The sequence below is a fragment of the Hippoglossus stenolepis genome, chromosome 15 (assembly GCF_022539355.2).
Source record: "Hippoglossus stenolepis isolate QCI-W04-F060 chromosome 15, HSTE1.2, whole genome shotgun sequence".
Lineage (NCBI taxonomy): Eukaryota > Metazoa > Chordata > Actinopteri > Pleuronectiformes > Pleuronectidae > Hippoglossus > Hippoglossus stenolepis.
The window spans coordinates 9,965,420-9,977,266 of record NC_061497.1 but is presented as its reverse complement, the minus strand read 5'-3'; the positions used below and the strand labels follow the sequence as shown (position 1 = coordinate 9,977,266).

Here is an 11,847-nt window from a genome sequence, read left to right as displayed (position 1 = left end):
GTGTCTGTGGAATTTGTCAAGTTTAATAATCTGTACAGTACAAAAATACAGTGGATTAAGGCTGTTGAACATGGATAATTAAATATGTACAGATAATTAAAACCTTAATGCAATAATTAAGCATACATGAATGTAAAAAAATGATGTATTTACCATGCTATGATATTATACACATTTTAGGTATCTGACCTACAGTAATGCATACTGTATATATTCATATTAGTAATCATTCAGTGGACTTCATCTTCTGTGCAGATGCAGGAAGACGATTACTCTTCCTTCTCTCTGAGTTTCTCCTCTTCCTCACTCGCTCTTCTCTCTACAGACTCCGACCAGCGTTGGAGTTTCCTGGCAAGGAATTGTGACATACGCAACCAGTCCGGCAGGAGAACTGTGAGAGCCACGTTCTGTCGGAGGAGAGGAAAGAGGCGGTGAGACGTTAAGGTGTCGCAGCAGCTGACAATTTGTAAGTGATCACAAGTCGCTCATCCCTCTGACCTGCAGTGCGTGGGACAGACATCCACTGGTGTAGCTGGAGTGACCCACGGTGTTCAAAGCTTCATGTGCAAACCCTGAAGCACTTTTCACAAAGCAGTTGGATTTAATGTTGTGCGTCATGTTGGTGGACACAAAGAAGGGGGCCACACACTGGGGAAACATTCATTTTTGTTACATGGGCTGAACGTCCCTTGATACAATGAAACTTTTGATCAAAAACACCAATGAGACTGAACAACATTTAGTCCAGTGCAGAAATATCCAAAGCACAGGGAGTTTGACTGAGGCAGCTTCACATGCAAATAAAAAAAGGAAAAGCCAAGGGGAGCCGCAGGGGGCAAAGGTTAAAATTAGAAGCTGCATGTTTGTTCATCAAATGAAAAGACTCTGCAAACACAGCAGCTCCAGTAAAACTCAACAGTCACACGTTATGTCTTTAAAACTTAAAGTGAAATAATTACCTCTCTCCCCACAACTGTGGCATATCTAGTATTTTAAAACTAAACAACACCATTAAGACTGGAGCTGAGCTGATTCTAGACCGATGTTTGCCGCAGGAATTTCAGGAGAGAAAAGCCCAGAGATATGTTTGACATGTGGGGCCTCAGAAACAGTGTCTCTATCACATGGTTTGTCCAGCAGAGTGCACTGATGAGTTGGCTTTTCAAATGTAAAGTGAGAGACGTCCACACCACATAGAAATGCCAAGGGGAGGTGAAGTAATCCCAGTCTTATCAAGCCACTTGTGTGTATTCTTGAGTCTTAAATCCCTCACTTACTATAAAACCGGTTTAAAAAACAATCACTGGCAACATTTTCAAAGTATCTGCATGATTCTTTCTTTGATCTATTCTGGATACTAGTACTAGAGAATCTTTGCAACAAGTCACTTCTCTTGTTTTAAATCCATTTTTTGTGATATAATACATTTCTTAACCTATGATTACCTCTGTCCTACTTTACGTTTGTTTGTTGGTTGGTTCGTTAGTTTGTGAGAAATTACATGAAACAACTGAATGGAGTGTGTACGGGTCGGGAAAGAACCCGTTCAATTTTGGTGCGGATCAGGGGGAGGATCAGGGGGTGTGTTTTTCAACATTTTCAACATTTTCCCAGAGAATAATTCATGGATCTTGATGAGAATAATAGGCACATACAGGCCAATCTAGTTTTCATTTGCAGCTACCTGTTTGTATTCCAGTACATTATGATTGCAGGAAATAACCTGTTTTTATATTTTAACATAGTAAGCAGAATCAACCCAAGAAATGTGTTGTTCAACATCAGGAAATGCTTCAAAGTTAATGAACTTTCGAACAGTATAAATCATATAGGGGGTGCTGTGCTGAAACTGGCATAAAAGGGGCTTATTTATATATATCATATTTTTATATTCATGTGTATTTTAATACAATTTAAATGACTTGGTTCAGCAGTACTGTGTGGCTTTGGAAATGTTTGTCAATGAACCACAAATGACCTCCATTCTAAACAGGAGTGATAGTCTCTGGACTCAGCTTGTGTTGCATACTTTACCTGCACAGTAATTCCCTTTCCCTTGTACTCAGTGTTCAGACACTGAGAGAAATACGTTACAAAAATCTGGAATAAAAAGGAAAATCACGGTTACAAGCCAGCAGAGCATTGGGGAGCGTGTTTGTGCTAATGAGTGAATATGTGATCTGATCAGGGTGTGTTTTGAATGTGGAGGAGAAGCTACTCTACCTTGGTGGCGGAGTAAAGTGACAAAAAAGGCTGCGGACGGACGCTGATCTCAGAGGAAATATTGATGATGAGCCCCTTGCCTCTGTATCGGAGGGGAAGACAAACAACCAATGACTTATTTTATTCTCTCATCATGTCATACCCACTGTGATAGTGTGAATATTTAAGACAATACCTTTTGATCATGTCTGGAAGTACCATTCTGGTCATCTGAGGTAAAATAATGTAAATTAGCATCTTTTTTTTTACAGCTGTAGTGGTTGACAAAACAGTGGAATCAACACACATAAACACAAAGCCCACACTCATTTACTGTTTATCTTACCTGAGGGACAGACAGCACGTTACAGTTGATAACCTCAGTGATTTTCTGTTTGAAATAAAAGCACAAGGAAAACTATGTAAATTAGGCCAACGTGACATTTCCTCACGGCCTGAGTGAGTCAAAATAAAACATGCAGTGCATTTTGCTCAGGAGATTTGCATTTATAACAACAAACTTACCCGTTCAGGATCTTGTACATCCAGGAAAACGGCAAATTTATCAGAATAGGACATTCCTACATTGTTGACTGTGGGGGTTACAAAGACAAAAAAGGAACCTCTGTTAATAAGTATTTGTCTTAAATGAATAAATTAAATTGTGAAGAAATGATTTGTCTCTTACAATACTAAAATGACCCAACAGTCTCACGATAAGATGGTGAACCTTTTGTGGTACAAAACATTTCTTAACCTTGAGTTAGTGAACTATTAGTCAATCTGAATAATATTACCACTGTCCTACTCTGTCTTTGTGAGCAAGACTGCATGTAACAACTGGATGGATTTCAATGCAGCTTGATGGAAGGATGTGGTATGTTTCAGGAAAGAAACCATTTAAGTAAATATTGAAAATATAAAAAAAAAAATCCTTTCTTGCAGTGTTGCGTAACATAAATGTATTTTTATCTTGTCTTGTGAGGCGATAACATCCTGTTGTTTGTCCTCTGCTCTAAAATCGTTTGTCCTATTACCCAGAATTCCAATCTCCAGGCCTTGCAGTCCCTCAGCGATGGCAGGGTAGATGCTGTGGCCGTCTGTGAAGTCCGCTCTGATCGTGTGGGTCTTTCGTCCGTACTGATGCTCTGAAGGTGATAAAGGGGTAAAACGTGTTTTTGCGAAAACATCAGTAGAACATGCAGTACTATTTGCACTTATCTCACCTATTTCTTTGGCAACTATTCGCAGTTTATCATCAGATCTGCTCACCAGGACGATATCCAGGCCTCTACATGCCAGCTACAAGGAGACATGCAGACCGACAGGTTTAATCGCTCTTTTTACCAACAAACAAAACAGTGACACTCCTTCTAGACAGCGGTACTGTTGAACTTTAAATCTGCGCCCTTCCCAAACAAATGGTGATAAATGGTTGTAGAATGAATCTGCAGACTCACCTCACAGGCGTAGGCTTTACCAATGCCCGATGTAGCACCGGTGACAACTGTACAGGGAAGGAAGCACAGATATATATCGTATTAGGATTATTAAAACATAAATAAAACTGACACGCTGACCACAAGCTGACACTCATTTATCAAACTCTTCTAAAAATCTGTCTTTATTCCTAAAACCCTGCTGTTCTATTCAGAACGTTGAAATGAAGCTAACAGTCGCCCATAGAGAGATCGTAAACTGGGTCACTCATCCGTCCAAGTGGGAAGGTAAAAACAATGGTCGCTCTCCTGTTTTCGAGGGAAATAAGCTGTAAGACAACAGAGAGGGGAAGAGGAAAGAAATGGGAAGCACCTGATCCCCGTGTTTCTTACTGCCTGCTGCTATTTGTGAACAAGATCCTGGTCACACAGAAACTGAACTCCAGAAAACCTGGGTTTTTTGTTCTCCTCTTTCAGGACATGTTATCTTTTTTCTTGAGGAAACATGTGATAAGTGGCAAAACACTGTGATGATTGCACAGAGCAGAACATGTTGTTTATAAATGGAGCTTTGCTGTTCAAGCAAAAGCAAATCTGTGAAATTAGTATTAATCTTTTAGTGCAATAATGTATTCCTAAAATACAGCACTTACTGTAACTGCAGAGTAACTGGTGTCATACATTATTTACTGCATTCTGAGAGGAGCTAAACTGCAAATGTGAGGTTGGGATACGTTCTTTTCTGCAGCCATGGCAACCTTTTAGATATTTTTGGTAAGACACTTTTTTAAATCCATGAATCAATAAAAACTGAAACAGTTTTGTTTGCGTCACTGAATATGTGCACGTTACAATGGACTGATTTAAGCAGCTAGGTAGAATTTTAAAGATATTTGCCAATTAGTCAAGTAGCTAATTTTGATGTCAAAGTTACCATGTGGACATATATTTAGCCAGTGAATTCATGAAGAAAGTAACGTTTGTGCATGTTGGTTATTGGGTGTTAAATCCTGCAATGCAGATTCAACATTTAAGACAAATAATCTGTGAATCTTTTTACATTGACAGGAAAACACTGCTGCTGCTTGATAAGTGTTCTTCTTCTTGCAGGGAAACTTTGAACAGAAAATGAAGATGGAAAACTGACTCAAAGGTTTTGAATGTTTGCAGCCAGTGAGACGCATGAGTCCCGTTAAGTATACAGTATGAACTTCTTATCACATCCCTTATCAAACAGGCCTCACAGAGAGGAAGCCTGCTTTGTGCTGCTGCAGATGGGTGTGGAAAGAGAACGTAAATATTCCCACACTTCAGTTTCCTGACGCCTTTTGATTGTTCACTTACGATCTTTTCCACAACAGACGGTCATATGAACTACACTGTCAACATATGGCACTGGCAGCTTTTTCTCATTCACACACATACAGTGATATATGCTGTTCATTTTTTGTTTTGCTATTAAAGCAACCTGTCATTAAGTATATTTTATTTGACTTTACCTGCCCATTGCCCATATGTCCTTAAATCCATGTGCCAAACCTCTGCCAGAACAAACTCTCTGAATCCACACCAGCATTTCCAGGTCAGTCTCAGCAGGTGGAAAACGACCGTGAGGCCTCCAATGATGGTCAGTACTTCACTGATTGAAACTGACATTCTGCAGCACAGATCCTGACAGTTCCCTTGTAGCACTTTTGTATGTACTGTATCACAGAGGGCTCCTCCCACGCTGCTCCACCCCTCACTGTGTGTCATGAGGGAGAAGCTGCTAAACAAGTAAAAACAATGCTCCTGGACTTTTCAAATTCCCTGCAGGTTCAAATTCAGGAAGTAAATTGTTTAGTTATAAATAATCATCAAATTATGATTATCAATATGAATAATATTATTAAATCAAAATGTATAATGATGGGGCGCCCCCCTGGTGTGAGGGACCAACAATCTAACTGTAGAAATCTGTCTCAATTTTACAAGTTCAATTAACAATATCAATCTGCAATTAATTATATAAAATGACCAGTGAAGGTTTGAATCCGAGCACTGACTGTCACAATCCAGCTGTATTCACACACACATGCACAAATAAAACACTGGCTCTTTGATTACAAATATAATTTATTGAAAACAGTTATATCAACACACATCAATAATTCTTAGGTCAACAAATATATACTGTACTAGAGACACTACCAACACAAGCATTAATACAATATTAAAATCCCCTGTGAACAAGTGTTAACGAGGCTGACTTGACAAAAAAGCAAAGAGAAATGTACCTTCAAGCTATTACAAATAAAGCTCCCATTTTTTTTGGGATAAACAGCGTTAACTGCTGCTGATAAAGTCAAACAGGTGACGCCTTTGTCAAATACAGCAAACACTTTTCCCTGCATGTTTTGTCAATATTGTTAATAATCTCTTAATGGAGGCTGTGGCAGGAAGGAACATGAGTATGACAAACAGACAGACTCAAGCCAGGGAATGCACACAACACTACACAACATGTACCTACCTAACAGATCGCAACCACATGGTTCTCTGGTAGCATGACATCGTGAGAATAACATCTTTAAATCAATGGAAGACATCAAATTGCAATAATATGCATACATTAAAGATAACAACAAAAAGGATATTACAAAGAAAATGTCAAACAAAAAATCTATTAACATTTGATATTTAATAACATATTTTGTAATTCAAGAAACAACCAAATGAGTGATATCTGTCAGGAGTATGAGCTCCAATATCCCTTAATGTGTTTGGATAAACATAATCAGAAAAAAAACATCCCATTATTCAGTAAATTCAATAAATTCCCATATATTTCATGGCAACAATTCCTAACACAGACTTCCTGACATACATTTGTTACGTCAAAGCCCGAGCTGACATAACCCCGATGACATCACTGTGAGGACGTTTCCACAGGCTGATCCAGTAAAAAGGCCTGTCGTCATTACGCGGGCGACACTTATCATCTTATCACCAAAACTCAAAACAAAAACTATGACTTCTGAAGGAGCTGCGATGTAGATTAAAACGGTAACGTAGCTGCGAACATGACAGTGTTTCTGATAAGGCTCTGCTGCTGCAGTGGCAATCTGTCACGTTTTAATGTCAACAGAAACCGTCCCATACAGATTCACTCAGAATCAACGTCTGTGCGTGGATAAACCTGAACATGCTCCAGATTAAATGTGCGAGGGATAATATTTGTGATAGTGTAGATATTACCGCTCCACAGACATATTCAGCCACTTCATCCAAGTGATGAGAAAGAGCTGTGTATCATCAAAAAGATTATAAATTTGACTATATTGTTCTGATAAGACTTCCACTCAGAGTGGTTCACTGTCTGTTGAAGTTTATGAAATTTAAGTTAAAGTCATTTAACTTTCAGGCTTTCATTTTCTTTACCTCACTGAATGGATGGAATAACAGCAGATGTATTTATAGCTCTGCATGAGCAAAGTCCATAAACATGGTGCAGATAATTGTCCTGTTATAGTTTGGATTATATCATTTATAAGCTTTGTTTGTGCTTTGTGGTCTAATACTTGTTGTTCCTAATAGACAACTACGACATTAACATAAGAATATTCACATTTTTCTGTTGAGCTGCAGGATTTTAGTAATGACAAAGATGACTATATGATGACCCATTATTTTAAATGTAAAACAGCAGTGACAGAGGAGAATTGTTTCTCCTCTGTGAACAATATTTTGACTGATTTGCATCTTCAGTCAACTGGCTTCAATCCCAGTTTAGTTTACTGTTCGCTTCCACCGGTGTCCACAACATTTACAACAGAGCAACTTGAACGCTTCAGGCAATTATCCTCCTCTCTTATGGGGAATTATCCCGCGGCGTGTTCAGGGTGTCACAACATCAACTTCAATTGTTCATATAAAAAGAGGGCTTCTGCTAAACTCCATGAGTCCCAATTCAATCATTCAATTCAAGTCAATTCTTCATGGGCTGCATGGACCGCAAAGGCTGAACTGAAATGAGATGGGCTTCCTAACAACGGAGCTGCAGTTGCACACGACAAGTAGGTTTTAATGCCCCTTTGGTTTTGTAACACATGTTCCATTAGCTGTTTTAGGAAGTCTTGTCGCTTGCCAGCACCATTACCTCTTTGAAAAACGGTTTGTCACTGAAAAGCAATAAATCCTGGCAGAGGTTGGGCCGGGAAGGATCCACCCGTTGGAGAATTTGTTTCTCAGGGATGAAATGACTTACTGTATTTGTCGGCCACAATTGAAGGAGCCTTCGAAACTGTCTATTTACAATCAGTCTTCAAATGCCGCCTCTGAAGGATGCAGCCCCTGAATTGAGACAAACCTTGGACGTGAAAACAAATGAAACAGTTTGAAAAACATGGCTGTCTTGTCTTGTAAATGTTGATGAAATACAAACAAAGTTCTACTGTACGTATGGTTGGTTGGTGGGTGGACGCAAGTTGGACACACTTACACTTACACAGAAATAAACACCTGACCTGATTATTGCTTTGAAGTCGGACACAGTTTCATCATAGTCACATTAGCATTCTCTTAAGGGAGGTCATTACTGTTTTCATATGCCTCTATTCTCCAGGTGCTGGACAGAACAGTGGTGTCTAATTGCTTTCTAGAGGAATTGAAACATAATGAGGATCAATGACCTCTAATGAGTGTGTTTATCCATTTATGGTTTTGGTTATTAGCGCTGAAAAGTTCCAACACCTGAACAGTGGTAGATCTAACTTGTAACCACCAACTTTTAAAGTAAATACAGGAAGTAGCATTTAAATCCACAGCACAATAATTACTAATTTCTTTGAGTAGTAGAGGTCTTGCGGAAAGGTTCAAGAGAAATTTTAATGTTTAGAACATGTCAGACTAAAAATGACAATTGACCACTGAGGCAGATTTCTTGACTTCAAGTATAATCAAGTCCAGTTGCCCTTGATTGAACCATTTTTGGATTGGATTTTGGTTCATTCCGGCTGCATGATAAAACTGATGTGCAACAATGCACACAACCTCGCTGGTCAAGGCCTCTAGCTTTGGGGCGGCCTTGTCTTAGCTGAAAAGGCTGGACCAGTAATTGTAAAGCTCCAGCTGATCTGAGTCCTACATGGCATCAATGGACAATCCCAGGTTTATCAATGCTCCCCTTGAATTAAACCCCATGTGTTTTTATTGCTTTCACAATCTTTTGGTGTTTTTGTCAAACACACACACACACACACACACACACACACACACACACACACACATGCTCAGTTCATATGGCCTTGCCTGGGTATTATAGGCCCCATGTGATGGCTTGTGATGGTCAAGTGATGGCACACACACACACACACACACACACACACACACACACACACACACACACACACACACACACACACACACACACACACACACACACACACACACACACAAACAAGGCTGGTTGGATCACTGTTTACAGGACACTTTTCTGATGATACCAAAACTCAGAATAGCTGCTGTTCCTAAACTGATTTGAGTCCCGGTTACAAAAATATTTATACTGGAATTTAAAAAAGACAAGTTAAATCCAGAAGTTCAGAAGTTCTGGTCTATGTCCATCAATCGATCAATCCAATTTTATTTGTACAGTCCAAATTCACAAATCACAATTAGTCTCATATGTCAGAATGGAGGCGATGTTTTAGTCATGCATATAGTTTGCAATGCATGTGAAGCAGGAAAGGGATTTCTAAGTCAGAATGAGAACTGTACAATCATTATATGAAATGCTTAAATAGCGGTAAAAATGTTACATATTGTATGTTCATCATTTATGTCTCAAATGTGCTCTTCACAAAGCAGGTGTTTTAAATCCATATCAGTAAATGGTGTTGTCTTTTCCTCACCAAACACTAATGATTGTTATTGTGAAGGAGTTAAGGGAAGTTAACTTTGGTATCCGTGGTAATAAGAAACAGATTCATGAAAAACACCCTTTTGGCCGGTGACATCAGCGCAGCAGCAATGTTAAAAGGCCGCCCACCCCGGAGCGACAGACTTCAGCTGCATGGAGAGGAAGAAAATCACACAGGCAACTGAAGCCTCCACCATAGTTCCTGCATGTGAGTATCTGTTGTCTGAATCAGTAGTTTTGACCGATATCTCTGTATTGAATTTGGTTTGACGCTGGGTAATATTTTCCTGCAACATAAACTCAAATGTTTTATATACCCATAAACTTTGGCATAAATTCTTGGTCACTCACTTATAATATATTTTAAGCTATGAATTAACCCATAACTCGTAAGACTCTTCCTTGCAATATTTTCTTTCCAGAGTTCAACTGAAAGATGGACAACAAGACGGCACTAACATTCACAATGAATGTATACGCTGTCATGGAAAACTACAAGTATTGGCTGTTTATTCTATTCCTCCTGCTTTATCTGACTATTATCTTTTTGAACTTACTGCTCATTACTGTCATACACCAAAACAAAGAGTTGCATCAGCCTATGAATGTGTTCCCGTGTATATTATCCATCAATGAAATTTACGGCAGTACTGCATTGTTACCCACAATAATGGCTCTGCTCTTATCTGAGAGACATGAAATAACCATAAAGTGGTGCATTGCTCAAGTCTATTTCCTGCACACATATGCAAGTGCTGAGTTTTGCATTTTAGCCGTTATGGGATACGACAGGTATGTTGCCATCTGTAACCCACTGCAATACCACAGCATCATATCTAATTCAAAGATAGGCAAGCTTGCTTTACTAGCAGGCATGTACCCAGCTGTTGTGTTTGGAGGTTTCTACTCACTGACCATACGACTGAGATTCTGTGGGAAAGTGCTGCCGAAAATGTACTGTGTGAACATGGAACTGGTCAAAAACTCCTGTTCGCCTGCACCGTACATAAGCATTCTGGGACTTGTACTTATTCTGTTTCTCGTTTTGCCTCAGATCCTGTTGATAGTTTTCTCCTATGCACAAATTTCAAGAGTGTGTCGGAAGTTGTCGAGAGAATCTCAACGCAACGCTCTCAAAACTTGCCTCCCACATTTACTGTCGCTGACAAACTTCACCATCGCTTCCTTATTTGAAATTATCCAAAACAGATTTAACATGAGTCATATAGCTATTGAGGCACGCATCTTCCTGTCTTTGTACTTTATCATCCTTCCACCCCTTACCAACCCCGTGCTGTATGGGCTCGGTACTCAAATGGTCAGAGTTAAAATACTGAAACTGTTTGTTAGATATAAGATGCTGCCGACACTGTTAGCAAAGGCAGTGGCTGTAGCTTCAGTATAGACTGTCCTCCTCTTTCTTTCTTTGATAATTTAGGTTGGAATCTAATTTGTAATAAATTATGAATAGTTTCAATAGAAATGCTCACTGAGTATTTATATCTAATGATAATAACTACTGTAATATGTTCTATATTGTCATTTAAAGCTATGGTTTCAATGTGAAAGTGGAAAACAAAAATGCATATTTCATATAAGAACATGATGGTATTGCTAAAGTTGATGATACTAATTGATTTGGTGTTAACTTGGATGTATCAGTAAATTAGTATAAAGGCATAAAATACACAATTCACTGTTGATGATTGCAGTGATTGTGCATTTTAATCATCAGTCACTGTATGAGGACTTGTTTCGGTTATGTATATGTTGTTTGCATGTTAAATACTGCTTGGATTTAAATTAAAACAGTTACCGGGTATTATGAACACATGGGGGGAAAAACATTTTTTTCAGGATGATCAAAATGTAATTGATAAAAGGTACTTTGTCAAAATGTGACAGCTGTAACAAGTGATCGCAAACGCTCCTGACTTTTTTCTCCACCTTCTTTTAGTTCCCTGTGTAACCTCCCTGCACTTTTCACTTTTATCAAGTTTAATATTGTGCAATCAAACACTTTTTATACCAACAATAATACGTGTGGGAAACAATTGTATTTGTCCTATGTACGTGAAATAAATGACAATGTGACTATTCTAATTTGTGACTTTGTTTCATTAGCATCTAAACCATCCCATTTATATATTCATTTGAATAAAAAAATATTGTTTGAACAGCCAGTTTCTCAATTCACATTTGACACATGTTTAACCGATAAGTTCACCTGTCACTTCCCAGTGAAATGACATCTTGGTCTACCAAACAACTGTCAATCCTTCAAAACACATTTATATATGTCTATAT

The 11,847-nt window shown here is 38.7% G+C and overlaps 2 protein-coding genes across 2 annotated transcripts; one reads left to right on the top strand and one right to left on the bottom strand.

Annotated features, from left to right (window-relative positions):
- Positions 1-3: 3 nt before the first annotated feature.
- Positions 4-5,344, bottom strand: hsd20b2 (hydroxysteroid (20-beta) dehydrogenase 2). The gene is made up of 11 exons (XM_035179230.2): positions 5,141-5,344; positions 3,663-3,709; positions 3,429-3,504; positions 3,240-3,350; positions 2,728-2,795; positions 2,549-2,593; positions 2,399-2,433; positions 2,224-2,305; positions 2,035-2,100; positions 499-648; positions 4-407 (listed from the first exon to the last, which is right to left on the bottom strand). Exons 1-11 carry the CDS (start codon positions 5,295-5,297, stop codon positions 270-272), a joined length of 975 nt encoding a protein of 324 aa, XP_035035121.1. The 5' UTR covers positions 5,298-5,344; the 3' UTR covers positions 4-269.
- Positions 5,345-9,976: 4,632 nt separating this feature from the next.
- On the top strand, positions 9,977-10,945 carry LOC118122461 (olfactory receptor 52D1-like). Its single transcript, XM_035179179.1, has one exon. The coding sequence runs from the start codon at positions 9,977-9,979 to the stop codon at positions 10,943-10,945; it is 969 nt and encodes a 322-aa protein (XP_035035070.1).
- Positions 10,946-11,847: the final 902 nt, after the last annotated feature.

What these genes read in the sequence shown, in the direction of transcription:
- hsd20b2 (XM_035179230.2), bottom strand. Translation starts at nt 5,297, where the DNA reads ATGTCAGTTTCAATCAGTGAAGTACTGACCATCATTGGAGGCCTCACG. An exon ending in ATGTACAAGATCCTGAACGG is followed by an intron (nt 2,594 to 2,727) that starts GTAAGTTTGTTG and finishes TATTTCAAACAG; the next exon opens with AAAATCACTGAGGTTATCAA. An exon ending in CACTTTACTCCGCCACCAAG is followed by an intron (nt 2,101 to 2,223) that starts GTAGAGTAGCTT and finishes TTTTTATTCCAG; the next exon opens with ATTTTTGTAACGTATTTCTC.
- LOC118122461 (XM_035179179.1), top strand. Translation starts at nt 9,977, where the DNA reads ATGGACAACAAGACGGCACTAACATTCACAATGAATGTATACGCTGTC.